This window comes from Trematosphaeria pertusa (assembly GCF_010094035.1).
Source record: "Trematosphaeria pertusa strain CBS 122368 unplaced genomic scaffold BU26scaffold_22, whole genome shotgun sequence".
Classification (NCBI taxonomy): domain Eukaryota; kingdom Fungi; phylum Ascomycota; class Dothideomycetes; order Pleosporales; family Trematosphaeriaceae; genus Trematosphaeria; species Trematosphaeria pertusa.
Genome location: NW_022987233.1, coordinates 639,004 through 665,512, shown reverse-complemented (window position 1 = coordinate 665,512; position 26,509 = coordinate 639,004). Strand labels below are relative to the sequence as shown.

Genomic DNA, 26,509 nt, shown 5'->3' with positions numbered 1-26,509 from the left:
TCCTGTCCTCCTTTTTCAGCCAATTATTGGCAACTGACCCTTTCCAAATACCGGCTCCACTATTACGGTCAAGCAGTCAATCCCAGCCTGCAGCTCGCTAGCCAGGCAGCGTCATTCCAGCAACGCCGGACTGCAGCTTCCGAATCTCCTCCGAGAGGCGATTAAAATGCGTGCTTGCATTCTCCACAGTAACCTTCGCATTGATGCCCTCCTGGATCTCCCCCAGCTTCGAGAGTAAGAGTTCTGCTGTAGATGCTCTGGCACCGCTCAAAGCATTGATGAACCTCTGAAGCCGCTTCACATAACCTAGAAGACTCTCCACGGCCTGCTCCGCCGCTTGCGCCGCACGTTCTGAGCTCCAATCCTTGAGCAGGGTAGTCAGCTGCTGGTTCTGTGCCTTCAGCTCTGTCACCTCGGTCCTGAGTTTCGCCGCCTCTTCCGCATACCGCGCCATCTGCATCTTGCTCGACGCCGACACCGTGTCCAGATCCTCCATGACTCGATCCAGTAGGACTGCTTCCTTGTGCTCGTACTCCGACCTAAGTTCTGCGATTCTGGCCTCGTGCTCATGCCTCAGACGCTCTATCTCGGTCTTGTGCTTACGCCCCAGGTCGGCCATGGTCCGTTCATGCTCTTCCTTCTCGACTCGACGCGAAATTGCATGGACTTCCCTCACTGCTTCGTTCGCGGTTGCCCATTCCTGTGTTGAAAACTCCATTACTTTCTTTCGGCGAGAAGTATTCGAATCCAGTTGCTATGTCGTAGGTCTGTTCGTAATGCGGGTCTTGTCCGTTCGTATATCCCTGGAGGTATAGATGTTCCATCGTGTAAGGAAGAGCCGAGGCGTGGGGAGTGTACAATGTACGAACAGCGGGAATGAGATGTGGGATGCTTTGAGCGAAAGAGGGTCGCCGAGTTGCGCTCCGTCGGTTTCGTGGCTGGCCCCGTCGGTCCTGGGGATTAGCACCAATGAGGTTCCAAGGTTACCTCTTTCCAAGGTTGCTCTTCGTACCAGCCATGCTGTTCTCCTACCACATCTAGCACAGCCAAAAACACTTCGACGATGAGCTTCAACGTGCGCAGCAGACAAATGTACGGGCAGCGCTCTCACTCGATCTTCCGTCGAAGCTATCGCGTAACGGCAGACCATGGCCATGCCTGTCATGTCGGCATAGCAGGAAGAAGTGCAACTGGCGAAGGCCTGACAAGGATTGCAAGTACGCCGGTGAGCCCGCACTAGGCACGGCTCCTCCCGCCACTGCCGCCCCTTTCGTCGATACATCGCAGCCTGGTGCAGGAAATGACGAGAAACCAGGGATGGATCATGCTGAAGTGTCGGAGCCGCAGACTGTCGTGAAGACGGAGCCGATGAGTTCCTCTCCCCTTCGAAGAAGACATCTGCCATGGCACGCTCCGTTGGTAACACCGAGGATCGAGGATACCATAGCTCGCAATCGGGTTCTGCGTCACCCTCCCTTGGTTCGTTCGGCGGCGCTTGCTTCCAGCACCATACACACCGCCGGCGAGCGGTCAAAGCGCGCCGATTAAGATTGATTCAAGTGAACCAAAGCGAGGGATATGCCCTTCCAGCAGCCGGACAAATCGGTGGGACTCACAGCCAGCTCAACATTGCCCTCGAACGTCGTGTCAGCAAATGCAGCAGGGAAGTGACATCCTCTCAACTAGCTCGTGGATGGGTAAGGCTTGGGTCACACGTCGTCACCCATTTCTGCTCAGTTCTGGCCCTGCTTTCCCACTTGCTGTCCTGTACGATCCTGGAACCATTCCCATTTCGTGGAACTCCCGAATTGGGACCTACCCAGGCTCCAACAGAAGAGCGCATGGTGTTGTTCTTGCCACCATCGTCGTCGTCGGGCTCTCCAGCATTGACGCCAAGAATCACTGGCTAGTAGGCCACACTTACGATTCGTTTTACGAAGGGTCGACATCTTTGATTCTGGACAACCATCCACCAAACCCTTTCTACCACAGATCCAGAGCCACATGATGGCGCCCTGGTGAAGGGCACCGAGCCCTCGTCACACCAGTGTGAGTTTAACATGCGCTCCATGTCGCTTCTTCCTCAGCAACGGGCTCTGTAGATGGTGGGCTATTTGCTCATCCTCCACCTCACTCAAGCCGCGGCGTTCTCGACGATCAGCCACCCGCCGAGCCATGTCATGTTCCTCTCTAGCGGCTTCTCCTCAGATCTCGGATGTAAAACGTGGTCTCTTTCGTAGCAGACATGCTGAAATGGATTGAATGAAACATTCTCGCCATGCCGATACTTAGGAATGCCGGTGATCAGAAGCCTGATGTTACCATTCTCACTGCGAGGTCTCAAGCCAGGGATGTGTTCGTTGACTAATAGATAGATTCCGCAGAATTGCTCATCTCGAAAGTCATTACAAATGGCGCACTTGCTATCGAATACTGCCCCGGAAAGCTCAATGACGCAAGAGGAGTCGCCGCTGAGTCTACTGAGCTCGCACGAAGGCGCCGAATCCTGGTGTTTACTTCCTGGGATGACGTTATGGTGCCCATCATGATGCTTCTTTGTTTGCGGCTTCAGCTTGAGACACGTGACCTGTAAGCGAGAGTGCCGGATATTGGTGTGGAATGCACATGGATATTTCTTTGTTTGCCATGGCTGTGCGCGAATACACGTGCACGTGGCTGCTTCGGATGCCCCTCCAGGAATTTCTTTGTTAGCTGCAAAAAAACGACGACGTATTTTCGCCGCTGGAAATACAAATCTTCTTCTGCCTTCTGCAGACTGAGCTGATCTCTGGTCGAAATCTTTATCCCTCCGTTGTTGACTCTCTACATTCCGTACCCTTCTACCAGCATGTCCCGCGCTCAGGAACTCTCCGCGCATCGCGTGAGAGAAGGACACCTGGCCTCAGTTCAAGATGATGGGGAAGAATATCCATACAGACCCTTTGGAGAGCCTGCCAAAGAGAATGCGATCGATGATGATGACTCCACCAACGAAAGCAGGATGGAAACCGACGAAGACCGCCCAAATCCATGCCGCAAAGCCCGTGCAATTTCGCCAGATCCTTTCGCATCCACCCTCACGAAGAGGAGGAAGCCGATTAAACGGAATGAAGGCAGCAAGACCGAAGAGCACCACCTGCTCCACCACCGCAAGTCTCGTACTACCGCCCTGCCAGGAATTGCATCCAAGTTCATGGGTATTATGAAGCCTTGGATCAATTTCCTCATGGCTTTCACTAGGGTGATGGCAATGCTGGTCATGGTGGTTGGGGTGGGACTGGCCTACACTGTGCTGGGGCAGGATTGGAGTCAAGGATTGGCTGAGTCGCATATCCAGGCTGGTATGTGCGGGTCCTCCTCTTCATCACTAGAGCTCGCTGACCTCCTTCCTCATTTCTAGAAAAATTTCCATCAGCCTGTCCCCCAAACTGGCGCTTCTACCCGACATACCAGTCCGTCCTCTCCCTCCCACCTCCGCTGTATGCTGGAGGCAATGGCACCCACCCGCTCCTCCCGCCGCGAACCCTCATTGAAAAGGCGTACCGCAAGGCGCTGCGCTGCTGGCACATGGACAAGCGAAACAGTTTCCGCCATCTGTCAGATGCGCAATGGAAGGAGATTCAGCTCCTCATCAACGATAGCTATGAGAAGCTGACGGCGGGCCGTGGCGTATTCCCGCGGTATACAGACGGGTATGAGGACTTGGTGAATACGACTTGGTGGCAGACCGAGGTGAAGGTGAAGACATTGGAACTGTACAAGAGGCCGGAGGACTGTAGATGCACGTGGGAAAGGGCCGTCGCACACTCCATGGAGCAACGAAGGATCAAGCTGGACCAGAAGGCGGGTATAGCACCAAGCGACCAGACCGCAGCAACCGTTTCCAGCGATGTCAGCGTCTCTCAGTACTGTCCTTGTACACTCCCACTGCTCCTGCAAACCTACCAATTCTTCCTCAAGAAGAACTTGCCACCGTTGGGCACATACCACACTCACTCGTTCTACAAATGGGAGAACATTTCGCCGCTCTTCCACCCAAGGCCAACCCTCTTGACTGATCCATTCAGCACCCTCCTCCGCTTTGTTTCCTCCAAATACAGGTTCCTCTGGCCATTCAACTACTCGTGCGCTATGAAGAAGGCGCTCGTCACTCAGGAGTGGTTCAGTTTCATAGATTTTGCCGATGATATGGAGCCAGGTGGTTGTCTAGGGAAGGAATGGGAGGAGAAGGAGAGACTCAGGGAGGAGAAAAGGGAGGAGGAATTGTACGCCCAGGAGTTTCGAGAAGAGGCCAAGTATCAAGAGAGAATGGCTGAGATTGATAGGAAATTTGAGGAGGCGGTAGCACGGGAGCGTGAGCGGATGAAGTGGTTGGGCTGGCTGCCAGGCATGCATTGATAGAAGTGTGCTAAGTTTGAGGGGCTCTAAATTGGTCTGCATTTATTAGAAGCTTTAGGTAGGCGTTAGGCTTGTGATTGGGTATACAAATAATAGAACGCGCTGGTTCGCGAATGGACAGTGACTCTGACAGCTTGTGAGGTGAAGGAGCATCTACAGCGCTGAGGAGACAAGCCAGACAGGGAGGGTCCTTGATGTTGGGATGTGAGATAAGCCAGTGCATCAAGGTATCTTGGGTAGCATGGCTCGAGGTCTTGTGCCTGCGCGAAAGGCTCACAGGTCCCGGGCAAGGGATCAAGCATCGGTTTGTGAGCATGCCGCGTTCGATGGGCAAGTGGCGACCTTGAGCGGTACAGAGGTGCCTTGCAGCTGATGCAACCCCAGCGCTGCTTTTCTACCTGCATGCGCCATGATCGCTCGGCAGCATATGCGATGGCCATACAAAGTCGCGCAAGACCCGCGCGGGTTGACCTCCGAACCCACAACCGCATCGCGCACCAAACGCCTGTCATCGCGACGAGATCCCATAAATTTCTACCATAATCGCCGTCGCAATCCCCAACCTGCCCTCCGCTCGACTCGCACGCTTCGCAAACCTGCAGCCGCCGCCCCGACCCCGTCTTCTTCGCCTCGTTCGTATCCGTTACGAGCGACAGCGGCGGTGGCAGCGCAGGATCGCAGTCGGAGAGAACACACGAGAAGAGAAGATTACGAGATAGGCAGTTTTCGAGTAGAGGAGATATCAATACAATGCGATGCTGCGGAATACAAGAAAGAAATACATGAGAGTGGAGACTGGTGAGTTGGTATACTTGCTGTGGTCTGTTCTCCGGACTTAGATCCACCCCTAGTATTCTGGCATAGAATTCCTTTTCTCCCTAGAGTCGTCACATTTCTTCACTCCTCCTCCTAACCTTCTTCCGCAGCAACTCTCCTTCATGAGCGCCCATGCTCCGCATGTAATTCTTCCCTTTGGGAGACTGGATGACCTCTGCTGCTTTCGGCTTCCAGCTTTTGGATTTTGACGGATTCTCCACCATGGATAGGATCCACTGCTTCTTTCTCATGGTCATCTTGCTGGTGAAGCGTTCGCTATTTGCAAGCTGTCTTGCTTTGGCTCAACTCACCAAACTCGAGATGTGGTGTCTGATGGTTCCCTCCTGCCTTTGCTTGGACTTCTCTGAAACTCTCCTCGTTTGTCGGGCAGCTCAAGAAGGCTTGCTCTTAGGATTTCGGGCTCCCTCATCGCAGGTCTTCACATTCCCCACCTTCTGTCTGGTTACTGATAGCAATCTGTTGCCGGATATGGTTACTACTTCACGTGACCTGGTCATGTATATATATATAGCCATATTTCTCGTATTCTCAATCAATCAACTCATGTCTCAATACTCTGCAATTCATCCAATACAATCGTAGCCGCCGTCGAGCCTCGTCGCAAGTTACTAACACACCGACGTTGTCTCATTCTACCACCGTTCTTATACCTTGCTTCTGGAGAATGGGAAACTCATTATAGGCGCAGACGCGTGGCCATTATGGATTTTCTCTACAATACGAGCAACTCCCCTCTTAATGGCGACGAGTACACGTCCGTTACAAGAAGGTGTAACGATGTCAGCAGATTCTTCTCGATTGCATCGATCCTAGCAATTCTATGGGCTTGAAATTGAAAGTTGAAGACTTTAGAAAGGCTTGTTTCGAACAACAGTACCCAGGCGAAGTTTAACAACCAAATAAATACAACATGATCTCGACTCTGATGGAAGCCGGCACAAAGACGGTACACAAATCGATGATCGAGGATCTGCTAGCTGACCTGGATTGGGCACATTTTTGATGCTAGCTACCACCTCGATTGCTCTGTAGTACTTCCATCATCGCGTCACCATTATCGAGACTCCACTACAGCTCCCCGGCGCCTCCATCGTTGCAACTGGTGCGCTTCCTTTCCTGGAAACCGCTTCAAAAAAGTCGGAGGGCCTACGGCGCGCTTCGACAGCTTGGTAAACTTAATATCTGTCCGCTCTGCCTCTTCTAGAGACTCCCCAAGGACAATATACGGTGGTGCCAACGTATTATGTGAGAAATCTCCTGGTAGGAACTGTTTCCTCGAAGTTACTGAGGTGCGTCGCGAGGTCCCGCTATATCTTCGAGGGAGAGAGCGATTAGTAGCGGAAGTCTGACAGGACCCGCAGTCGCATGGTGGTGTACTTCGAAAGATTCGAGACTAACTCAGCGCAGCGTTGGGAGCAAAGCAAAAACCCCTCCTGTTGCTCACGTCATATCTACCACAGACCGCCATACCTCTCATCACTACGTGCTCTTCCTCGTCGTTCTCTCCCGCTTAATGTTAGTCAATCCGATCAGATTCGCAAAAAGCGTCGGAAGCCATTGCAAGAACGGCAGGCGCACCATTGGTTCAATCCGCTTTCTCAGACTCACGCGTGAAGAGGCGGGAAGAGGAGGGGCGTATAGAGCCATCACGAACACATTTGGACCGAAGAGCAAGCCAATTATAGCAATTGATGACTGCTAGTATCATCCACACGCCATCATCTCCTCGTTCTGGGCTTTCGGAGAATCCGTAGCAGTTCTGGTATATATCAAGCCCTGAAGAAGACAAGAGCGCGCGTTCGTAAGGGACAGCATTAACAAGACGCTGGCTCAGGAGCGTCCGAACGCCATCAGCGACAGCCACCTCACACGAAAAGCCAGTCCAACTTGGTCACCCAGCGTGGATAGGCCGAACGTGGTAGAAGCCATAGATGTTCGGCAATAAAATACTAATGGCGAATGACGCGGACAACGGAGAGTGTCATGATGTTTGGCTTATCCCTCCTCTTTCTCTGTGTTCTGGGTCTATTCAGCCCCTTACGCCACAGCTATACCCCACCAAAAGGTACAGAGTCAGGGCCAATTCGGTCGTTCATGGCTGGAGCAGAAGCTATGCGGGCTACCGCGAAGAATCGAGACTTGGTCTGAGTTCACCACCACCATTCCTCTGGCGCAAGGCCACGTCCGAACCATCCTCTTACTGGGCCAGAGGAACAAAAGCATGGAAGAAGCGCAAGCCCGAGCAGCGCACGATGTCCGGATATCTCCTTTAACAACTGCGGTCTCGTCGAGGCACCGTTTTGCAACCGAGCCGAGCTCCTGGAGAAACAGAAGAGTACAGGGAAGTTCGCGAGTAAGCTGCCTTGTAAAGGCTTGCTTCGCGAGGCTGAAGGAGGACGAGGGAGTTAATCATGGACCAGGCTTCAGACCTGCAGACTTATGGACGAGATACTTTGAAGGAATCGTCAGTCAAGCTATATGCCATTCTCGCACTACTTCACACAAGACAGATCAGCGGTAGAAAGGCAGGATTGGCATCTCGACGCCTTCCGCAATTCGCCCATCGATTCGATAGCCCTGCCATGGCGAGAGGAGGAATACGAGTCTCAAACACCTTCGTCTTCCATCGCGATGATGGGTAGAGTGCGGCCGCGGCATTCAGGAGACTACGTCTTGTCAATCTCCCTCCGTTTCAGTGGTGAATGGAAGCGCACACCCTCGGAATCAAGGAATCGCAACTCTAGCAGAGTATTCCTCCATTCTTAACGAATTCAGCCACATGTGAGGCACGATACCTGTAACGGATCACTCACAGAGGACCAGCATATCCCATGTCAGGACCTTGGAGTTCCACTGCGCAGCCACCCTCCACCTCGGGTCGAGACCTTCCGCTTTGCGCCGCGATTGCCATCACGATCCGCCTCATGCTGGGGCCTCCAGACCCGCAGCAGCAGCCGCCGATGCGCGTACTCTGTGTAACGAGTGATATCGTCGCAATTGCTAAATGGGTTGACTCGAGGTCGGCGTACGCTGAATTTGTTGTTAAATCTACTCAAAGCGAGCGACGAGTCGCGTGTGAACGCCGGAGGAAGTGTATTATTACGATAGTCGCCCACTGCTTCGCCCTCAATCTCTCTGCGCCGGCTACAGCTTCAGCTATACTTCTTGCCCACTTCGAGCGCGCAGACTCCTGGAGGCCGCACTAGATGGCTTTCTCACGCTTCGTAGCGTATAATCACTTTTCTCAACCTGAGGGTCCTAGTCAACGCTTCACTGTTCGATCCAGGAGCTTCCAAATTCTGAAATTGAACCGTGAAGTTGTCCCGGAAGAACAACTCTCACTCCTGTTCTATCGAGATATTGATCGCGAATTCCATCCGTGGATATTATGAATGTTTGAAAGAGCTCCCGCATTCGGAACTCCCCGATCTCTCGCCGTTGAGGCACGAAACGGACCCGCAGCAGCCTTTCTGCATGCTCAGGAATGCCTTCGTAGTGCAGATCCTACTCTAAGTAAGAGAAGGGCCTCTAGAGGGCGTGATCTCGATTCGAAATCACCAATGGGTTGTGCGTTTTATCCTCTGGACTAAAGAAGCCAATCCGATGCAGGACCAAAGCTTCGCTTCTTACCGCCCACCACCCAAACACGGAGCGATTCTTAACTTAGACACAGTCTTTGGCTTACGTCCGCAGCCTCCTGGCATACAATTGCAACGCTGGCCCAAGCCAAAGAACTGATGTAGTGTGTGGTTCTTCGTTTAGATGCGATAAGCTGAATCTTAGAAGAACGGAGGTTACTTGAGGATTCGGCACAGCCGCAAAGAGTGGTTGGCTTCCAGAGGATAACAACAGAAGTTATCCAAAGGTGGGGAGCCTTCCTTCGCTTGTCTATTTCTTTTGCGTTCACATCGTCCATTGAATCTTTGCCGTGAAAGGGAATATCTGCTTCCAGCTCCTTATTCGAATTAACTCCACGGCTTGTTGCTTTTCCCTCTTCTTCCCTCTGGTGGCTCTCTCGTGGTATCCCCCCCCTTGCCGTACATTTTACTGGATCTCTTGCACCCCTTCGTCGATCTTTATTTAGCCGCTTTCGTCGGGCGTTGTCATCCTTATGCGCAGCCACACCAAGAGCCATCACTTTTCTGAACCCACTCTTGCGCAGATTCTCTGGTCGTAGCTGAAGCGACCTCGCATCACAACGATGGTACGTACTTCGGCTAATGCTGATCCCATAGATTCACACATAGTCCTAGTGACTGTATGCTTCCTCCACGTTTTGGTGAGGACCTCCCTAGGGACTACTGGGTAGATTCGGATATGTCATACCTCTGGCACTCTCTAGACTGTACGCCGCGCCCCTTCGCCGCATATAACAGGTCTCCGGCTCCACCCTCCCCGGTTCCTCTAGTTTCCATGAGGAATACAAGTCCCGGGGTCTATTGGCAGACCGTCAATGGGCATTCTAACTCCCAGAAGTTTACTCATTCTTACTGCATCACGTAGCTACGATCTGGTTACTACAATCGCACCATTTCGCGTCGACGACATGTTTGCCGGGACGATTCCACATCGCCGTAGGTTGCCGAAAGGTGTACTTTCCTTTTCTCCTCCTCAGATGGGGACACATACATCATGTGAAAGCCGTTTTACCCATGCAGTGGACTTGGGCCCAGCGTCGGAACCTACAGCAGGGTAAGCAGCGCGGAACCGAACCACCGAGCGAGCCTCGCAGCGCACATCCCAACATTTAGTCCTGAGATTCCGCAGAACGGTGAGCAAGGTAGACGAGCCGTAAGCAACCGTAGGCCGCGTAAGAACTCACCTTCCTATTGTCAACGTTGAACGAGAGTTTACCAGGCGCGAAATCTACCACTACCGCCCGCCCCTCTCTCAAACTGGTCGGGAAAATCATGGGCCCCTCGAGGACTCCTTCAGCTACCACCCACTATACTCCTCTAACGCCATTCTTACGAAACTCTTGGTCGGACTTTTAGGAACAGCTGGTAGATGTCGAGACTATGATCCATCCTATTATCTGTTCTCCATGTTTGAAAAAGAATTACTTCGCAGTGAAGTGGTGACGGAGTAGCAGTGAGTTTCGGAGAGGAGCCTCCTTGTGGAATTGAGCAGAGGGGAGCGGAGGATAGGCGTATGAACAAGGTTAGCCATGGTAGTGGTAGTGGTGGTGGCGGTGCTAGTACCAGCTAGTCGGCTGGCGGCACCGTGGGATTCAGGATTGCTGTCACCTTCGGCGTCTTCAACCGTGGCATGTTTGGTATTGTCTGGCACTCCTTTGTTGTCTGCTAGTGCCTTCTTGTCGCATATCCCCTCGTTCTGCGAGGCCGTCGAGCATTCTTCGAGAGTATTGAACTGACACTTGGTATCCCCTTCCCTCGCTCGCCACCTCTCCACCAAATGAATCCGAAAAACCCAAGCCTCCGCTGTCAGACGCCTTATGGCGCTGCATGACTGGGGCCTGTGGTCCACCAACTTCGTGCTCCAGCAGACCCGCCATGTCCCTCTGGTACTGATCGTTGTGCACCCTTGGTGGATACTTGCGCCGTTCATCGTAGAGAACTTCCTCATGCGCATCTCTCCATTGTCGAAAGCGTTCGCGCTCGCGAGAAGTCATACGCTCGAACGAAGTTTCCAGCTCGTTGAGCCGCTCATCAATGCGCGTTTCGGCTTGCTGCCGCTCGGTGTTAAGCCGTGACCTTTCCGCCGTAAGCTGGTTCCTCAAGCGCGCCTCTGCGACCGCCTAGTGCACTTCAAGAGTGGACATACCACTCTGCACCCGGGCATCCGAGGCACGTTGCTGGGTTTCCAGGCGCTGTATGTGCTCATCGACATGTCGCTGCAGCGTAGTCTCGCTCCTCACTCGTTCAGTATCGGCCTCGGTAATCTGTTCGTTGACATCATCATGAAGCTGAGAGTACTGCCGCTTCATGCCCCGCTCGAGGCATGCCATGGCGCCGTCAAAGTCATCCTATGTGCCCTCCCATCGTGGTGGTGCGCTAAAGTGTATTTAAAGTTCCATCCATCTCCGCCCTCAGGTCCTGGTGTTCTTCCCTCAAAGCCTCGACAACGCCTGCATTTGTTGATCTAGCCCTCCTGGGCTCCTCCTCCTGATGCTGCTGCCTCTTCGAACTTCGCTCCTCCAGCTTGTCCTTTAGGTGTTCCAGCTTATTCTTCGTGAATTTCACCAACGCCTCTGCTCGCTGATCAATGGCGGTGTCCACAACCTCGCCAACGTACGAGTGCAGATCTCGAATACTCCATCCCAGGCCATCGACGCCGCTGGATACCTCCCCCAAGTCTCGGCTTAGCAATCCTGCATTGAGTATACTATCCTGTTGCAGTTTTTCCGTGCTCTCTACCACCCTTCTTGTCCATGCATCAACCTTTTTGGCGACGTGCTCAGCAACAGCAGTTCAATTGATACATGGTCTAAAAGCTCCTGAATGTTCCGCGTGCTTTCGTGCCTGAGAGTACCAATGCCATGAGCGATATCGGGACGCGGGCTTGGCCGGCGAGGGTGGGGCCGTGAGCGGGAGGGGCGTGGCGAGCATGTGGGGGATCGCGACCGGTGCCGTGAGGGTCTGCTTCGGTCTCTTCGCCTGGAACCGCGATCGTATTCTCTGTGGTTGTTGTTTTTCCGAGATCGTAAATGCACGGGAGGGCTTAAAGATGGCTTTTCGGCAGATCTACCTTTACTTCTGCGTCCATCTTGGTCTCGACTTTGACCGCGGCTCCATTCGTCGTAGCGATAACTATCGCAGCCCGGAATATCGCGATTCTGTCGACTGCTTGCACCTTTCTGACTGCAGTTCGGCTCTGGAGAAAGGGAATGAGAGGGATTCCTTTCATAGCGCCCCGTTCGGCGGTCCCGTGTGCGCCCCTCTCTTCTCAACCCAAAGTCATCATGAGTATCGCGATGCCCGTCTTGGTCTTGTTTCGGCGTCTCTAGCGGCCGTGCCTGGGCATCCCAAGCTGATGGGGGCTGCTGGCGTAGGAAGATACCCTCAATGCTTGAGGTTACCCCGTTAACGAAATCTTTATTACCAGTTCCGAATAGTTCGCGTGCTGAGAGATCAGGATAGAGGACACCCATACTAGGACTTCCTGGTTGCTCGCCTTGGATACGTGTAAGGCGAAGAGGTTGCCCTACATAGCGATTAATATTCTGAGGCTGTAATAATGGTGAAAGTGTTAGTAGAGCAGTGCAAATAGAAGCTCTCACATCGTTGCCTTGTGTATCTGTACCACCACTATCTAGTTTAAAAGGCTCGAACCCATTCTCCTTGCTTAGGGTGGGTAGAGAACTCCACATCATGATGGCCGCGGGTTCAAGGGAGCCTGGCATTTAATCTCTGAATCGGGGATGTAGGGTCCAGCCCTCTACCATGTCTCATTATTAAAGCCAAATTTAAAGGCCACTTGACCCTCAGGCGCGGCACTTCTCCACGCTCTCGATGTTCCTAATCTGTGCCAACCGCTTCCCTTCCTCTGCTCTTCCTAGTTGTCATGGGCGACACTCGCTTTTGCTTCTCTTTGCCCTTGGAACATCGCTTGAGATCGCGATGCAAGCGGTCCACGAGTAAATTACTTGGATGGGAGAGGCGGCCGGAGCGGAGAGGTGTTGATTGCGAGAGGTGCTGGAGGGTTGAGGCCAGCCTAAGTGGAGATGTGCGATCCAATAGACTTGGGTCTCCTGATCGGGTTAGTCAACTTAATATAGGCAATTAGAGTTGTGGACAGGGCAGCAAAAAATGTGCATCTTACCATTCGGAGGGGCAGTTGCTGCGATATTTAACCAGCCAACCGTAATCATTTGCATGTTCCGCGGCAACGTCCCTCTCCTCTATCTTATCTTTCGCACGTTCTAACGCGGTATCGAATAAATACGCGTTTCTAAGAAGCGCGTCGAACATATTCATCGACTCGACGCACAGGTGGCCTGTGCCTGGATCTTTTGTAGAAAAGTTGATTAGCGAATATTAGCTGCAGTTCACCCCGTGTATAGATGCTCTTGCCCTGTATATTAACGCACTCGTCCGGCTCAGCGCCTCCGCTGTAATCGTCGGTATGTCCTTGCTCGTCGTCGTTTGGGGGCCCGGTGGAGATGGGTGTGTCTCCTGCTTTAACGACGAATGCTAATTGGGTGCCTGAGAAAAGGGCTGAGAGTGGCTCCTCAGGCAACTAGTCGTCCTGGTCGGTGAGATCGTCGAGCTCTTGATTGCCAGTCTTGTCGAGCATCTCTCGATTTGGGATGCCTAATGAGGGGGTTGGTAATAGGGGAGACAGGAGGTCGGTCAAGTGGAGTAGCTGGAGGATCGTTGCGCAATATTAGATGCGACTTTGGGCGCGGAGGTTCGGAGGCCGGGACGTCGTCGCTGCTGCTGAGGGCGTTGGACATTTTGAAGATGCAGACTTCCTCAGCACAGTGCTTGTAGTTAGGAGAGGAAGGAGAGAAGAGTGGTGGAAGCTGGAAAGAGGGAAGAGTGGCGGAAGCGGGGAAATACCCTCAGGGGAGGGCCGCGCCTTGTTTTTCGACCCTGGTCAAAAAGCAATGCAGGAACCCGCCATGCAGCTCTGTGGAAACGAGCATGTCTCGCGGACATTTCGTAGCCCACATTTCAGGTGAGAGAAGCAAACGCGAGCTAAGGATTTCAGCAGGATTCGTGCACATGCATAGGCTCGTGGAGGCAGTACCTAGGTGAGTCGTGAAAGCGAAGTCACATGAGGAACGTATTCATACCTCTGTTATAGTCCAACATTGGGGGGCTTCCAGAACATGTAGTATGCTCCCATTTTTTTGTGACGTTCTTGGGCAAATCAACGATAGCGCGCCGGCGGCAGTTGGCCCAGCGATGGCGGTACAGGATGTCAAACACTAGGGCCTTAGCGCGTGTCTGCATCTACGCAGGCATGCTCATGTATCCGCATAGCGCACCTCATCTGTTATTACCAGGGGTGACGTGTCAAATGGAGAGCTTTGTGCCTGGGATGTGAGTCAGTCCTGCTTCAGCGAGCGACACGCATCAGCGCGGCTCTTCGGACCGGCTTCGAGACAGACTGGGCGCATCTTGCGTCCAGTGTCTTTGACTCCTAACCAACCTTGAGCCCGTCACAGTGTACCGTGAAGTCTGATTCTGGACGCTTGTTGAATATACCCTCTATGCGGTCTTCTCTGATGGTTTCGAAATCGGGACTGCCGCGTACATTTGGCCAGTGGGTCTCGTTCCCTGCCTCTGAAGGCCGCGATCGAGATCTAGCTAGCACGACTGTATCTAGGCGCGAGCTTCCGCGAGCGAGACCGCATTCGCGCCTCTAGCTTAAGGAAGCAGATTTCGTTCGTGCTCCATCGTGCCTCCTTGGCCTGGTTAGCTGGTGAGTGTGGTGCCTGAATGATGCCGTGGAAGCCTGCGGCGCTTCGCTATAGGTCTTGTAGCTGGACTCACTCGAATGGTTGTTCGCGGGGGTGAGGTGAGGTCAATGGGGGCATTGTGACTGAGCTTGGTTGGTGAGTGGGGTGCGTGAACTGGGTGGCGAGGCGAAGTGTTATTAGTCCCCATCCATACGAGAGCTAACCGAGAGAGTCGCGATGCTCTCCGTCGCCGGCTTGATGATGCGCGAGTGATACGAGGCTGTTGGGTGTCGTTGGTGGGTGTGAGTTTCTCACTCGTTAGGGAATAAGATTTATTTACCGACTCTTTCAGGCTTACTGTGATGCGTGATCTTGTTGCTCAAGGTTATGCAGATAGGAAAAAGGTGGAAGAGGAGTTAGTCCCTGCTATGGCGTTCAATTATTCGACCAACCAAACACCGATTCCTCTACCAATAGTAGAGGGAAGATTCGCATGAAGATGAGGTTACAGACGTGGACAAGAGACAGAAGGCTTTGTGTTCAGAAGGGTTAAATCTTGATCAGATTCCTGTATGTTACGTGAAACGTCTTGGTATATCGTTTCGACCCAATTCTACTCTCCCAGCTGGAACGCGTCTTGTCCATAACTTATCGATATATTCTATCGGTTCTTCTCACTTTCTCAGTATCGGAACGCACAATATCTTAGTGATGACACGACGATAGATATCACTTAAGCACCATTTTTGGGCTACTTTTAGAAATGGCAGAGGTGGTTGAAAATTTGACGAAGTTTTGACAATCGCGCGTCGCGTGATCATGATATGCCCCATGACTAAGCACAGACTTGGCAATGCTCTTTCAATCATTTCATTTCGCTTGGCCACATAGTTGTCTCGTGCCTTCCGTTCTGTGCAAATTCAAGATGCATGCCGAGAAAAGTTCCGACCTCCTTCAATTAAGCGACACTACACTCATGCAGCTGTGCCACATCTCATCGACGATTTCTGGATCGCTATTCGAGACTCGAGTTGTCAGACTTGCTGATGGCCTAGTCGCGAAATACGGAACGGGGGTACGGAGGGAGGAGGCAAACAACCAAACGTTCGCATACTATAACGTCGATGAGTCCATACTCCGTGTTCCACGGGTATTCCGCTTTTTTGAGGATACGTCCCAGGGCTCAAGAGTGGGGTATCTTATTATGGAATACATTGCGGGCAGACGTTTGGACTCAATAGACCTGGACTGCAATCCCCAAGTCATGCTGGATGTTGCAAAGGCAGTATTGCATCTCACGACATTACCAGTCCCACGAAACCAACCTCCCGGACCCGTTGGGGGTGGGGTGGCATACGGCTATCTCTGGTCAGACGAGGGAGCTCAAGCACCTTTTGATTCGGTCGAAGACATGCAAGAATGGATGAACAAGAGATTGGCTGTAGTAAGCAGGGAGCGACTGAACATTAAGCCATATAAGCTTGTCATGTGTCATATGGATCTTGTCCGTCGAAACACTGTCCTCTTGGCAGACACCTCGATCTGCTTCCTCGATTGGGCCTATGCCGGATTCTTCCCCCAGGTTTTTGAGATTTGTTATATTCGGCAGCTTCTTCCCATCGACTCCAAGTGGTTCGAGTTTCTGTTAGGACATATATATCAACCGACACCGGAAGAGGAACGGCTTTTGCCTCTACTAGCATTACCAGCGGCTGTTAATCTACTATATTCGTATGTCCCCTGAAAAGGGTAATCATTAAATAACATTAATAGATTTAGGTTTGGTTCATCTACTCAATACTTTAATAGCGAAGCTCCACCTAAATTGCCCGAGTTCTCAACCTAGAGAAGAGCAATGTGGAGGTGACTTCTTGGGCTGAGGGTTCTTGTTTGGGACGACGTTTGGGCCGGATGAATACCGAATTTAAAGACCGGCTGATGGTTGAATGATGGACATGGGAAGAGCTTAACTCTTTGGACAGATAGAATTTGCGTCAAGTATGTGTTGGAGAAGTGAAGATCACAGCCATGGGTGGTCCATTCAATGTCCCGATAGCCAAAGCACATCACTTCTGAAGTCCCTAGGTGCCTGAATGTTGGCTGCATCTGGCGCAAGTAAGCGCGCTCTAGCCGCGTTGAGAGGACGGATGACGTACCTGTGGCTGGTGCTGCGCCGACGCCGAGCCATGAAGTCGACGGATGCAACTTGACACGGTTTATTTAACGTTTGCGAATGTCGAAGAACTTGCTCATGCCCAGTAATTGTCCAACCGTTTAGATCACAGTCTTTCCTAAACGTAGCACCGTCGTAAACCCAGGTCGGAAACCACGAAGGGATTTGCTCATCCAGCCGCCCACTAAAGCTAACCTTCAAATCGAGCATTTTGGGGCTTTGCTTTACAAGACACAGCTCGCCTGCCAAAATGGATGGAAAACTCGATAGGTCTGGGTACTGTGGATCTCCGGTCCAGGTTAATGAGTACAGTTGTCCATGATATTCGATGTTGCAGTGATAAACACGTTCCCCGGTAGAGGACGGTGGTGTGATTGGTATAGCGGCCGCGGCTGTGAAACGTTAATCTGGTGTCGCTTCTCGCAGCGCCTACGCACCAGAGCAATTTTGCACTACGGCCGCAGCTTCGCGATTTATGCGGGCAGGCATGAGCTGTACGGTATGGTTGAGAATTTGGGACTCCTGATGGACGGTGAGGAGGTAGTTGGCGAAAACTTGGCGTCTGATTACTTGGCAAATGGACCGTGCTCCAAGCTAGTGCTTATAATTTGTCCGTTTTCTGCCTGTTTTCTGCCCACACAATATTATGGCCACATCGCCGCCCGTGTCGCCCTATCCTTACCGAAAAGACCACACGAGTTTCCTCCTGGCTCGAACAGCTCCCGCCGACGCCGCCCGCCGACGAAGAACACTGGTCGCTGAAGCGCAAGCGCGCCGCTCCGAGCCCGCAGCTGTACACCAGCTCACAGCCATGTCCGCGCATCGCGATGTCAGCCCCAGCAAGCGCTAGCGGCGGAATAGCGATGACTTGCTTCCGGGGCAGAGCACTTCGGCTGTCGGGTCGAATGCCCGCCCGCTCACCTTGGGCAATTCCAACACCTTCAGCCCGCCCGGCAGTCGCGTAGGCGCCTCGACACCACGGCGCGGAAATAGCCCATCGCACGAGACGATTGCGGCACTGAGGCCTTGCTGCGGGATTGCAAGGGCGATGTCAATAGTGGATAAAGAGCTCGTTTCCATCCAGAAGTCATGTTATTCCCACCGCGGTGCTTTCCAAGGTGGCCTCGTTGGGGATGGAAGCGCATTGGTACTGTATGTACAACATGCCATGCCAATCTCCATGCAAGAATGCTGCCAAATAACGCCATTTCCTGCCCAATGCAAACTGGGTATCATATGCAGTCCCTTCGAGCCGAAACCTGCTCCGTACGACGCCCCGCCAAAGTCTCAATATCTTGCACCCGCTGCTCCACCTTGACCACGACCTCGCGCTTGCGCTTCAGCACACCGCGCGGCGGCGCATATACACATGTTGAGGGGGGGGGTTACACCCCAAGGTAGCGTGAAACAGGGGTAAAACAGGTGGCTTTTCACCGCTAACACCAACGCTTCACAGTTATTGCCAGAGCTGTTGACGCACATCCAAGCCCATCTCAACACACTCACTCTCTTCCCCTCCTTCGTAGATCAACCAACCCATCTACCGCTTCTTTGCCCTCCTTCCTCCCTACCGCCGCAGCTACAGCAAAATGATCAAGTAAAGCTCCCACCGCTTAAACACCTCCCGCAGCTACAGCTAGACGAGGTACCATTGCCTCCGAAACAAGCCAAGATTTATAAGTGCGATTGCTGTCGGAGACAGCAATCTTTCCATAGCAAGGAAGAGCTCCGGCAAGTCATATCCAAGCTTTCCTACCTTTGGACAGATTAAGCTAACTATAACTTAGTGTTCACCAGCGAGAGAGGCCGTTCATTTGCGGCTTCTGCCCGAAACGTTTCAAACGCGAGAACGAGGCCAAACGGCACGAGAACACATACCACAACCCATCTTACCCGTGGCCATGCGCCAAACTTGCGACTGCGAATGCGGCTTTTCACCCTTCGCGTGACAGTTTAAGCAACATCTGCGGTTATTGCGGCAGCCACTTCCCGGTCTCGGCAAGCCAGGACACTCTTTCCAAACATGTAGAAAGCCACAGTTTCGGATCGTGCAGACGAAAGGAGGTCTTCGGCCCTGATCACTTTCAACAACACCTCAAGAAAGTTCATGGTGCTTCTTCTGGGTCATGGACGAAAAGGCTGGAGATCACATGTGAGAGTTTACAGTCGACCCGGGGTTTCAGGGGCGTAGGACTTATGCGAGTAAGCGCGTCTGGTCGAAACACAAGCACGCCCGATACACCCACCCGCATCTGAGCTTGCAGATAAGCTTGCAGCAGGCGGAGTATCGGCACTGGGAGTTCCTGCCAGGAGATATTACAAGGTAAACCACGCAGACGCAACCGGACGTTGACTGAAGTATATGGCTGTGGAGGAGGAGCGGGCCTTGCTGCCCTGGCGGAGAGAAGCCCCTCATGTCTGATGAGCTGGTACGTGGGCATGCGCCAGTACTAACTCATGTTCTTGCTGTATGTTAAATTCCAAGGCGGCGTTGAAACAAGATGTTAGTGCCCCAGCGCGTTGCTTTCCGCGCCGCAGGAATCAGCCTCCGCGCACCACAGCCCGCATCGTCGCAGCCCGCATCCCTCCTCGCCGTCGCGCCCTTCGTAGGCTGCATCCCGGGGTCGTTTCAGTCGCTTTGCACACAAATTGATGCTGTTGCTATGGGTGAGACTTCGCACGCAGATGCACACCCATCTGGGTTGTCAGCGTTGCTGCTTACGCGTCGCGCCGCGGCAGAGGCTGCCATAAGGGGGGAGGTGACATGCGGCGGCGGCGCAGCGGGCACGGGCATGCTGGGAGCAGGGTGCGCGCGCGAGGGGGGGAAGAGAGAGAGTATATGGCAGCGTGTTACAGGGTGGAGGCGGGCTTAGGGTCGGTAACGTTACCTTCATGACATAAGGATTATTACCGATGAATACCGTCAGCTTTCGGATGGCGCGCGCAGTTTCCTCTAATACTACATGCATGGCTCGGCATATCCCATCGACTGGCATACCTGCTGGAAGATTCTTTCCAGGTTGAATCATGCCTGGCTGGGATATGGGCATACACAGCATGCAACTCGCGGTAGCCTATGAAATGCTATTCAGATGCCTCCACCACCCCTTCGACGACGGTTTCTGGAGCCGCCACTTTTCTTGCAGATAAAAGCATGACGATGAGATTCAAACCATTCTGTATCCAGGAGACCTGGGCAGGAGCAATATAGCACCATTAATAATCTATAAGCCACCATCTGAAGGATTGCATTCCGAAGGCTAATTTCCTTCCCAGAAGCCATGCTCTGACTGCACCCACATGTGCCCTCTCAATCTGGATCTTCTGGCCTGGTTGTGGACATGATATTCCCCTCGAACGACGCATGCAGGAAACGAAGCTACGAATGCCAGCCATAAAGTATCCCAACCACTAGGCCCATCGCCCCAGTTGGCGACCATTGGTAACCAAGCCACCCTCATCCAATACCAACGGTATCTATGGAGCCGCATACAAGATCTCAGACTCGGCGGATAATCCTTCAGTACAGAGTCTATGGTATCTCCCCCGCCACAGCATACCCGCTCACCCGCTCAACGGCCCACGATAAATACGCTGACGCCACCTCACCTCTCACAGCCTTTACGGCCGTACGGAAGCGAGATAACGGCCAAAGCAGCACTCAAGGCTAGATGACAGACACGAGAACGCTTCCACCCTAGAGAAGATGACACCAGGTTAGAGCAGATGGACAGCATACGAAGCAGAGCGCTATCCGCCTAGAAACATAACGACCCTCGTCTCTACTTATCATCCACTCTCCTTCACGCCGGGACGGCTTGACTTCTAGGCACGGACAAGGACTAGAGGATCACAAACAGAAGAAAGAATTACGAAGGCCGGGAAAGATCTTCAGTAAGTACCCGGGCGCATAACTTTGGCGCGTTAGCCACCCCGTATGCCAGTTCCGGAGTCCAGAGCGCATGAGACTTCGCGTCGTCGTTCGACAAACCACGAAACGGGATAATGCGAGCGCAATGCCAGTCTCGCCCCGCTTTGGATTACCAGAACCATCACCCAGTCGCGCACTGTATCCCGAAACCACGCGCAGACGTCTATTGAACGGCGACTTCATCAAACAGTCAGTCGGGCAACTCTATTATCGTCGAAATGGTACTTCACCTTCGCCTCAAATCTTCCAAGACTGACTATATCCTGAACGGCGTCCCAATTTGGTAGGACAAAGTAAACTAGCGCCTTCAAGCCGCTTCTCCATGCTCTTGGCTTGACCTCGGGCGTTTGGCTCCCTGATCTGTTCCCCCCTTTGCTGGTCACATAGGGTAAGCTGGTGGGTTGAGAGAAAGTCGACGTGCTACCAAGCCTGGCATAGGAAGCTCTGACATCTCGTGTTATACAAGATGCGGAACACTGCAGAAGCTGACGAGCTTCATTGGCGCTCCGATGCCTATGTGGTAATAAGGGTAGCGAAAATGTGATGACCTCATGCAAGAAGCCAAGTTGCGGACCAAGTATGGGAGCTGTTCAGCAGGAATGGAAGAAAGGGGAGCGCATTAAGAATCGATCTAGCGCTTCTCGGAGCGATCTGAAAGATTGTCTGGTTATTCCTTCTTAAGGATACGGACGCAATGCGAGGCCTCAACACGAAATAGAAGCGAGAAGCGCTAAAGAGAAAGAACTGGTAGGGGACGAGGAATGTGGGTAGGAGTCCTACTGGGGATAATTCGGGTGACTTCATGTTTATGACTGGTTGCTTGAATAAGAGGTCGCTGTATTCTATAGAAAGGCTGCAGTCTTCCCTGAGGAGGACAGTGCGATTTGAATATGCGTCATTCCCACCGGATGTTAGCAATAGATGTCATGGCTCTCTGGCGAAAGGCGTACAGGTCTACGCTATGCCTGCATGGGATGAGATAGAGCTCTTCACGATACTCACATATGAGAACATCAGTGACATCTTATAACAATTAGGAGCCCGTTTCCTTCAAGGAAGCTCGCGACAAATGGTAGTGACTCGCCAACTCCTTTGCGCTTTGCTTTAGTTATGTGGAAGCGACTGCCTGAGTGTTTGCGCGATATATTGAGCACTAATGGCAACTAGTGTCCGCCTAGAGCTCCCATTTATCGCCTTTGTGGCACGCATCCAGGCGCATATGTCGCTGCTGCTATCCAAGACGCAAGCTTGTTGATTGTATCATTGACGAGGAAGACTGGTTGGGCCGTTAGCACCACGTGCTCCACTGGAAAGGAAGTACTCAGCGCTAACTCACTATACTACTCGTGAAGCTCTGTGATCTTCCACAGGTACTGGAATTTGTGCAGGTATATCTCGTAGTAGAAATTGTACCAGAATGTGAGAGCAGCAAGACGATGCTTACCTGAGACAACATCAGGATAATCCCAATACCCTAAATGGTAGCGATAATACCGCCATTGACACCGCCGCTACAGGAAATGTGCTCATGCTCGCAGGCGCGAGCTGAGATGTGAGAGAATGGATGGATTCTGCTTTGGAGGAAATGTCAACAAACCTAAAGATATAGATGTGCCAAATCTCTTTTGTCTCGCGACTTGTTAGGTCTCGCCAAAGAGCATTTTGACAGTTATGGCTGAGATATTGAGACGATGCTGGAAAGACACGGAAAGAGGGGATCAGGGGAATGGATGTCCAATTCGATCGACGAGCCGTGAAATAGAAGAGCTGCGCCTTTGCCTTACACCTAAACGGCGTCGCGAAAACCGGAGCGATGCACGCGTAAGTGCGCCCTTCTTTCACATTATGTACATTTGGTGGGAGCAGATCCAAGAAATGTGGACATTGTGAGTTCATGCCATCTCTAGTTTTGATGTAAGTGTATAATACACATCCACAGTTGGCCCTCATCCAAGATATGGCTGTTTTTCCAACTTGTGAGATACGCTCTATCTATTGAAATGGTATTCTCGAGTGAGGGCCTGCATATCCAGGAATGTACCTCCACATTCTACCACACCCCGCCAGGCCAGAGGGTCATTGTGGCCTGATCTCCGCGTCCTTTGGCTAAGGATTCACGATGCAGTGGATGAGAGCGGTGGGGCAGGCGGCATGAGAGCTAGGGGGTTGGAGGCTTTGCGACCATGTCTGGTCATTCTATATTGGTTCATTGCTTGGCTCTTCAACTGCCACTTCCCTTTCAACGTAAAACTTCAACCCTGGCGGCATCTGCACCAGATATGCCATGGTTGCGGCAATCCAAATGCGTGTGGAGGCATGACTTTATATAAGTAAGCACATGTCTATCTCTTGAGATAGAAGAGGGAGCGGGTGTCATGCAGGATGAAGAGTTGATTCTCTGAGGTGCATCATACCTAACCCCTAAGATCAAGAAAGCCAAAGTCATATGGCACGCTGCCATGTTCAGTTTGCCCTCCACCAATATCGGGCTTCACATCACGGATACCAATAGAAGCCGGGCTTGAAACTAACAATAGTGCAGCTCAATCCTGCTTTCTTGCAGCGATTCTGGAACCAATCCACCTGCACTGGATTCCAAGGGCGGCTATTGTACGCATCCGGAAAGCGTAGATTAAATGACTTCAATGCCCGAGAACTATTCTTGACGCTCTTCAGGAACTCGACAAACAGGTTAACGGCCACCCGATCTGACCAACCCATGTTGAGAAACCCAAAGCATTCTTGCCGGATCCAGAGTGCTTGCAATGAGGAAGGCAGAACATCATCAAGGGAGAGGACACTCCGATCCCAGCCGAATAGCACTGGGAGTGAGATTTCAAGATGGCGTAGTTTCGTGAGCGGCTTGAGAGAGCCAAGTGCGCCTATGATCTGCCAGTTTTGACACTCAGTCTCACCGGCGCAGGTTGCGTAGGGCATGAATGATATAACCAGGGTTGAGAGGGTGTCTTTGACCTTTAAGAGGGCGGAACGGAGAATTTCGCAGTCCAGATCATACATGAAATTGCACCAGTAATGGTATTCGAGGGTGGTGAGCTGCGGTGTGTGGAATAGGATGGCAGACAGTGTGCCTGGTGTGGCTGTAGTGTACGGTAACTGCAATGTACGCAGCGCAGTGTCCGCAGGTGGGCGATCCATTGGCCATGGTACCACATCGTTCGGTTCCTTTGGGAGGAAGGCCTCCATGACCTCAAGAGAAGGGAGATAGAGGAATGGGAGAAATACCGACAAAGGTAAATAAGACTGCCTCTCTGCCTCCTCCTCGTCGGGTTGAATGGGAGCGGTCAAAGACACATGTTCTAATCGCTGCAGGATTGCATTTGTCCCGTGCCCTGGGCGATTTCCTCTGAGTAAGTGGCTCAGCGTTTGAAGGAGAATATCATTTGCCACCAAGTCGATGTGGATCTTGAGATTCTCCAATTCCGGGCAGTATGACAAGAGCAATGCAATTATGGCAACATCTTGATGTGGTCGTACTGTATCCGGGAGTGGAAGGCGGTTGATCTGCTCTCTAAAGAGTTTGAGTCGGGCTCGTGGGACTGGAGGTCCGGACTTGGCGTCGAAGATAGGGTTGTTCGAACCAAGCTCATTCAGGTGGATGCTTTTGACATAGGGCCGTAGGGAGGGATACTTGATTAGGCTCTCAAGGAACTTGGATAGCCGGGTCTTGCGAATAAGCGGGATGTGCGTGTTCCAGGTGATTGGAATGGCGCTTAGCATGCCAGTGAGTACTAGGCTTCGAGTCTCTTTGCAGGTTTTCGAGAGACTCGAGATATCTTGGAGTGCTAACTTGTCGAGGATTGTGCAGCCACAAGCCTTGAGGACGGCGTTGAGGTGAGTCATTGTGTAGTTGGGGGTGTGGTCGGATATGCGGATTAAATCTTCCGAGAGAGGAGAGAGTTGAGTGATGTCGAGTCTGGGGCAATTGGGGGAGCGAGGCGATCTTTATAGAAGGTCAATTTGGTATGAGAAGGTATGACGTCAAAGGAGCACACGCACATGATGGTGGCAGCAGATCCTTAGATGTCACTAGACAACACAGACCAACTCGCATTATACCCTACGGTAAAGCTCCCCTATATATCAGGGGGAAAGCCGGGGCCCCTATTTAGGTAACTCCTCCGGGCCTATTAGGGGTATAAGCTCTATTTTCTAATTAGCTGTAGAGGACGTAGAGGGGCGTAGTATAGGTTAGAAAGAGCTAAGGGTAAATAGAAGGTAGGGAGCGAGCTAGGGAGAGGTAAATTACGAGCTTTAGGGGCTCCCTACGCGGGGAAATAGATAACTTACCCCTAAATACACCTAGTACGAGATGCTAGCGCAGAGAGGTGCTTACTGCGCTAAGTAGCGAAGACGACTCTTAGCAGTAAATTTACGTAATCTTACTCCTATAGAGCGGTATACCCCCCTACTTAGGGCTCTTCCCCCTAAAATAGGGGTCTCTCTTTGTGTATAGGGGCCTGCAGAGCCCTATCTTAGGGGTTGGCTGGCTGAATTCATTGAATCGACCTAGCTCTGAGAGCTATGCGACTATTCTACAATTTTTCCCTGCAGGGCAGATGAAGGAAAACTACGCGAAGTGATAAAAAACCTCCTTTAATCTTTAAATTTATAACTGCTTAAAGGAGGCAGGTCGCCCTCTTATCAGATGCTAATCCTGCATGTCCTTGCCTAATAGAGAAGGATCCTTGTTTATCAATGAAAATTCTGCGGCGTTTTGAAGGCGAAAGTTGAGTGAGAGAAGCAAGATTTGAACCTACGCTTGCTGCGGCGACGGCAAGGTCGAGCAAGCCCCAGGTGTAGTTGCCAACCACCTACACCATCCTCCCCCTATCTTAGGGGGGTAACCCTAAAATAGGGGGGGGGGAAAGAGAACCGTAGTGATAGCTACTTGAAGTAAGTGGGATCAATGCGGACAACCTCCTTTACGCACTCCCATGGCTTTTGTGGCTGACCACCTCTGCTCTCCAAGTTCTGTTTGCTCATGGGAATGATTGAGTAATCTTTGAAGTCTGCCGCTTTAGTCCACAGTCCACCTCCCATGGTTACGACATGGCTGCAGCCATATGATACTGGGTCTTGAGCTGTCGATTGGAGGTGTAAAGGGCAAGGAAGTTTTACACCTTTCTTGCCGCACGTTGTGAATATGGCGCCTTTGAAGTTTTCTGCTTCCGGATTATCCAAGAAGTACTGGATCATGACTGTTGTCTCTCCCTGGCAAGTAATTAGATCTATAAACGCGGCTTGGAATGATAGTTCTTACGCATGAACCGTCGTGCATATGGAATCCGCTTCCCTGCTCCCCGCATTGACGCAATATCTTTGTCAGGGACCTGAGAAACGTCAGTACCAATGACTGGAGGGTATTTAAACATAAAGAGCGATTGTAGGTGCAAGCCTAAAAATAAGAATACTTACGCAATTTTTGTCTTGCAGAGCTGTCTCGAACAACGAGCGAACAAGATTGGGCCACTCTTGAGAGACGAAGAGAGATAGATAACGTTGTTGATAGCCATGGCTGTTGCAACTTTTGGCTGTGCTAGATTGCCCTGCATTGCCATGTCCTCTACCTCCTTGAGAGCTTGCCGTGCCAGCTCATTGAGTTCTTCTTCGCTTCCATGTAGTGCATCTTCGAAGGCATCCACTCCAGGAGGGAATGAAAGCTTGCATGACCATGCATATGGTTTGCGAGGTAATGATACCGTGTCAAGTACGACTCCAGGAGGTGCGTTGGGTATGAGCCCAGTTGGGGGATCACCAACCTGCTCCTGATGTGCCTGTACCT

The 26,509-nt window shown here is 52.0% G+C and overlaps 11 protein-coding genes across 11 annotated transcripts in view; 4 read left to right on the top strand and 7 right to left on the bottom strand.

Annotated features, from left to right (window-relative positions):
• Nucleotides 1-29: 29 nt before the first annotated feature.
• On the bottom strand, nt 30-718 carry BU26DRAFT_585519 (uncharacterized protein; the record flags this gene model as incomplete). The annotated part of the gene is made up of 1 exon (XM_033834639.1): nt 30-718. One exon carries the CDS (start codon nt 716-718, stop codon nt 98-100), a length of 621 nt encoding a protein of 206 aa, XP_033676906.1. The 3' UTR covers nt 30-97.
• BU26DRAFT_172198 (uncharacterized protein) lies at nt 663-1,530 on the bottom strand. Its single transcript, XM_033820288.1, has one exon. The coding sequence runs from the start codon at nt 1,403-1,405 to the stop codon at nt 755-757; it is 651 nt and encodes a 216-aa protein (XP_033676905.1). The 5' UTR covers nt 1,406-1,530; the 3' UTR covers nt 663-754.
• A 1,256-nt stretch (nt 1,531-2,786) lies between these two features.
• BU26DRAFT_556016 (uncharacterized protein) lies at nt 2,787-4,480 on the top strand. The gene is made up of 2 exons (XM_033832354.1): nt 2,787-3,341; nt 3,401-4,480. Exons 1-2 carry the CDS (start codon nt 2,849-2,851, stop codon nt 4,396-4,398), a joined length of 1,491 nt encoding a protein of 496 aa, XP_033676904.1. The 5' UTR covers nt 2,787-2,848; the 3' UTR covers nt 4,399-4,480.
• Nucleotides 4,481-6,145: 1,665 nt separating this feature from the next.
• Nucleotides 6,146-6,937, top strand: BU26DRAFT_511274 (uncharacterized protein; the record flags this gene model as incomplete). Its single annotated transcript, XM_033827284.1, has 3 exons — nt 6,146-6,181; nt 6,268-6,404; nt 6,643-6,937. 3 exons carry the CDS (start codon nt 6,146-6,148, stop codon nt 6,935-6,937), a joined length of 468 nt encoding a protein of 155 aa, XP_033676903.1.
• Nucleotides 6,938-10,266: 3,329 nt separating this feature from the next.
• BU26DRAFT_571630 (uncharacterized protein) lies at nt 10,267-11,203 on the bottom strand (the record flags this gene model as incomplete). Its single annotated transcript, XM_033834161.1, has 3 exons — nt 10,267-10,569; nt 10,640-10,983; nt 11,020-11,203. The coding sequence occupies 3 exons, from the start codon at nt 11,201-11,203 to the stop codon at nt 10,267-10,269; spliced, it is 831 nt and encodes a 276-aa protein (XP_033676902.1).
• A 479-nt stretch (nt 11,204-11,682) lies between these two features.
• Nucleotides 11,683-12,568, bottom strand: BU26DRAFT_511272 (uncharacterized protein; the record flags this gene model as incomplete). Its single annotated transcript, XM_033827283.1, has 3 exons — nt 11,683-11,852; nt 11,944-12,424; nt 12,476-12,568. 3 exons carry the CDS (start codon nt 12,566-12,568, stop codon nt 11,683-11,685), a joined length of 744 nt encoding a protein of 247 aa, XP_033676901.1.
• Nucleotides 12,569-15,632: 3,064 nt separating this feature from the next.
• Nucleotides 15,633-16,205, top strand: BU26DRAFT_385176 (uncharacterized protein; the record flags this gene model as incomplete). The annotated part of the gene is made up of 1 exon (XM_033822621.1): nt 15,633-16,205. A coding segment is annotated over one exon (573 nt), but the record flags the coding sequence as incomplete, so codon positions are not given.
• Nucleotides 16,206-16,381: 176 nt separating this feature from the next.
• Nucleotides 16,382-17,298, bottom strand: BU26DRAFT_525009 (uncharacterized protein). Its single transcript, XM_033830403.1, has 3 exons — nt 17,213-17,298; nt 16,759-17,167; nt 16,382-16,708 (listed from the first exon to the last, which is right to left on the bottom strand). The coding sequence occupies exons 1-3, from the start codon at nt 17,262-17,264 to the stop codon at nt 16,684-16,686; spliced, it is 486 nt and encodes a 161-aa protein (XP_033676899.1). The 5' UTR covers nt 17,265-17,298; the 3' UTR covers nt 16,382-16,683.
• Nucleotides 17,299-17,745: 447 nt separating this feature from the next.
• On the top strand, nt 17,746-19,154 carry BU26DRAFT_172152 (uncharacterized protein). The gene is made up of 3 exons (XM_033820287.1): nt 17,746-18,041; nt 18,232-18,506; nt 18,563-19,154. Exons 1-3 carry the CDS (start codon nt 17,865-17,867, stop codon nt 19,029-19,031), a joined length of 921 nt encoding a protein of 306 aa, XP_033676898.1. The 5' UTR covers nt 17,746-17,864; the 3' UTR covers nt 19,032-19,154.
• A 4,048-nt stretch (nt 19,155-23,202) lies between these two features.
• On the bottom strand, nt 23,203-24,567 carry BU26DRAFT_511269 (uncharacterized protein; the record flags this gene model as incomplete). Its single annotated transcript, XM_033827282.1, has 1 exon — nt 23,203-24,567. One exon carries the CDS (start codon nt 24,565-24,567, stop codon nt 23,203-23,205), a length of 1,365 nt encoding a protein of 454 aa, XP_033676897.1.
• Nucleotides 24,568-25,611: 1,044 nt separating this feature from the next.
• The window catches only part of BU26DRAFT_511268 (uncharacterized protein), a gene marked incomplete at both ends in the record, with an annotated part of 1,283 nt that continues 385 nt past the window's right edge, over nt 25,612-26,509 (bottom strand). Inside the window, 3 exons of the mRNA XM_033827281.1 lie at nt 25,612-25,938; nt 25,988-26,057; nt 26,143-26,387. Of these exons, the coding sequence (XP_033676896.1) occupies nt 25,612-25,938; nt 25,988-26,057; nt 26,143-26,387 (642 nt within the window). The remainder of the gene's footprint in view (nt 25,939-25,987; nt 26,058-26,142; nt 26,388-26,509) is intronic.

Coding starts and splice junctions, on each gene's coding strand:
- BU26DRAFT_172198 (XM_033820288.1), bottom strand. CDS start 1,405: ATGGCAGATGTCTTCTTCGAAGGGGAGAGGAACTCATCGGCTCCGTCT.
- BU26DRAFT_556016 (XM_033832354.1), top strand. CDS start 2,849: ATGTCCCGCGCTCAGGAACTCTCCGCGCATCGCGTGAGAGAAGGACAC. Junction 3,342..3,400: donor TGAGTCGCATATCCAGGCTG/GTATGTGCGGGT, acceptor CCTCATTTCTAG/AAAAATTTCCATCAGCCTGT.
- BU26DRAFT_525009 (XM_033830403.1), bottom strand. CDS start 17,264: ATGCCTGCCCGCATAAATCGCGAAGCTGCGGCCGTAGTGCAAAATTGC. Junction 17,168..17,212: donor CGTAGTGCAAAATTGCTCTG/GTGCGTAGGCGC, acceptor AACGTTTCACAG/CCGCGGCCGCTATACCAATC. Junction 16,709..16,758: donor CGGCGCAGCACCAGCCACAG/GTACGTCATCCG, acceptor TACTTGCGCCAG/ATGCAGCCAACATTCAGGCA.
- BU26DRAFT_172152 (XM_033820287.1), top strand. CDS start 17,865: ATGTTATTCCCACCGCGGTGCTTTCCAAGGTGGCCTCGTTGGGGATGG. Junction 18,042..18,231: donor TTCGAGCCGAAACCTGCTCC/GTACGACGCCCC, acceptor AACGCTTCACAG/TTATTGCCAGAGCTGTTGAC. Junction 18,507..18,562: donor CATAGCAAGGAAGAGCTCCG/GCAAGTCATATC, acceptor ACTATAACTTAG/TGTTCACCAGCGAGAGAGGC.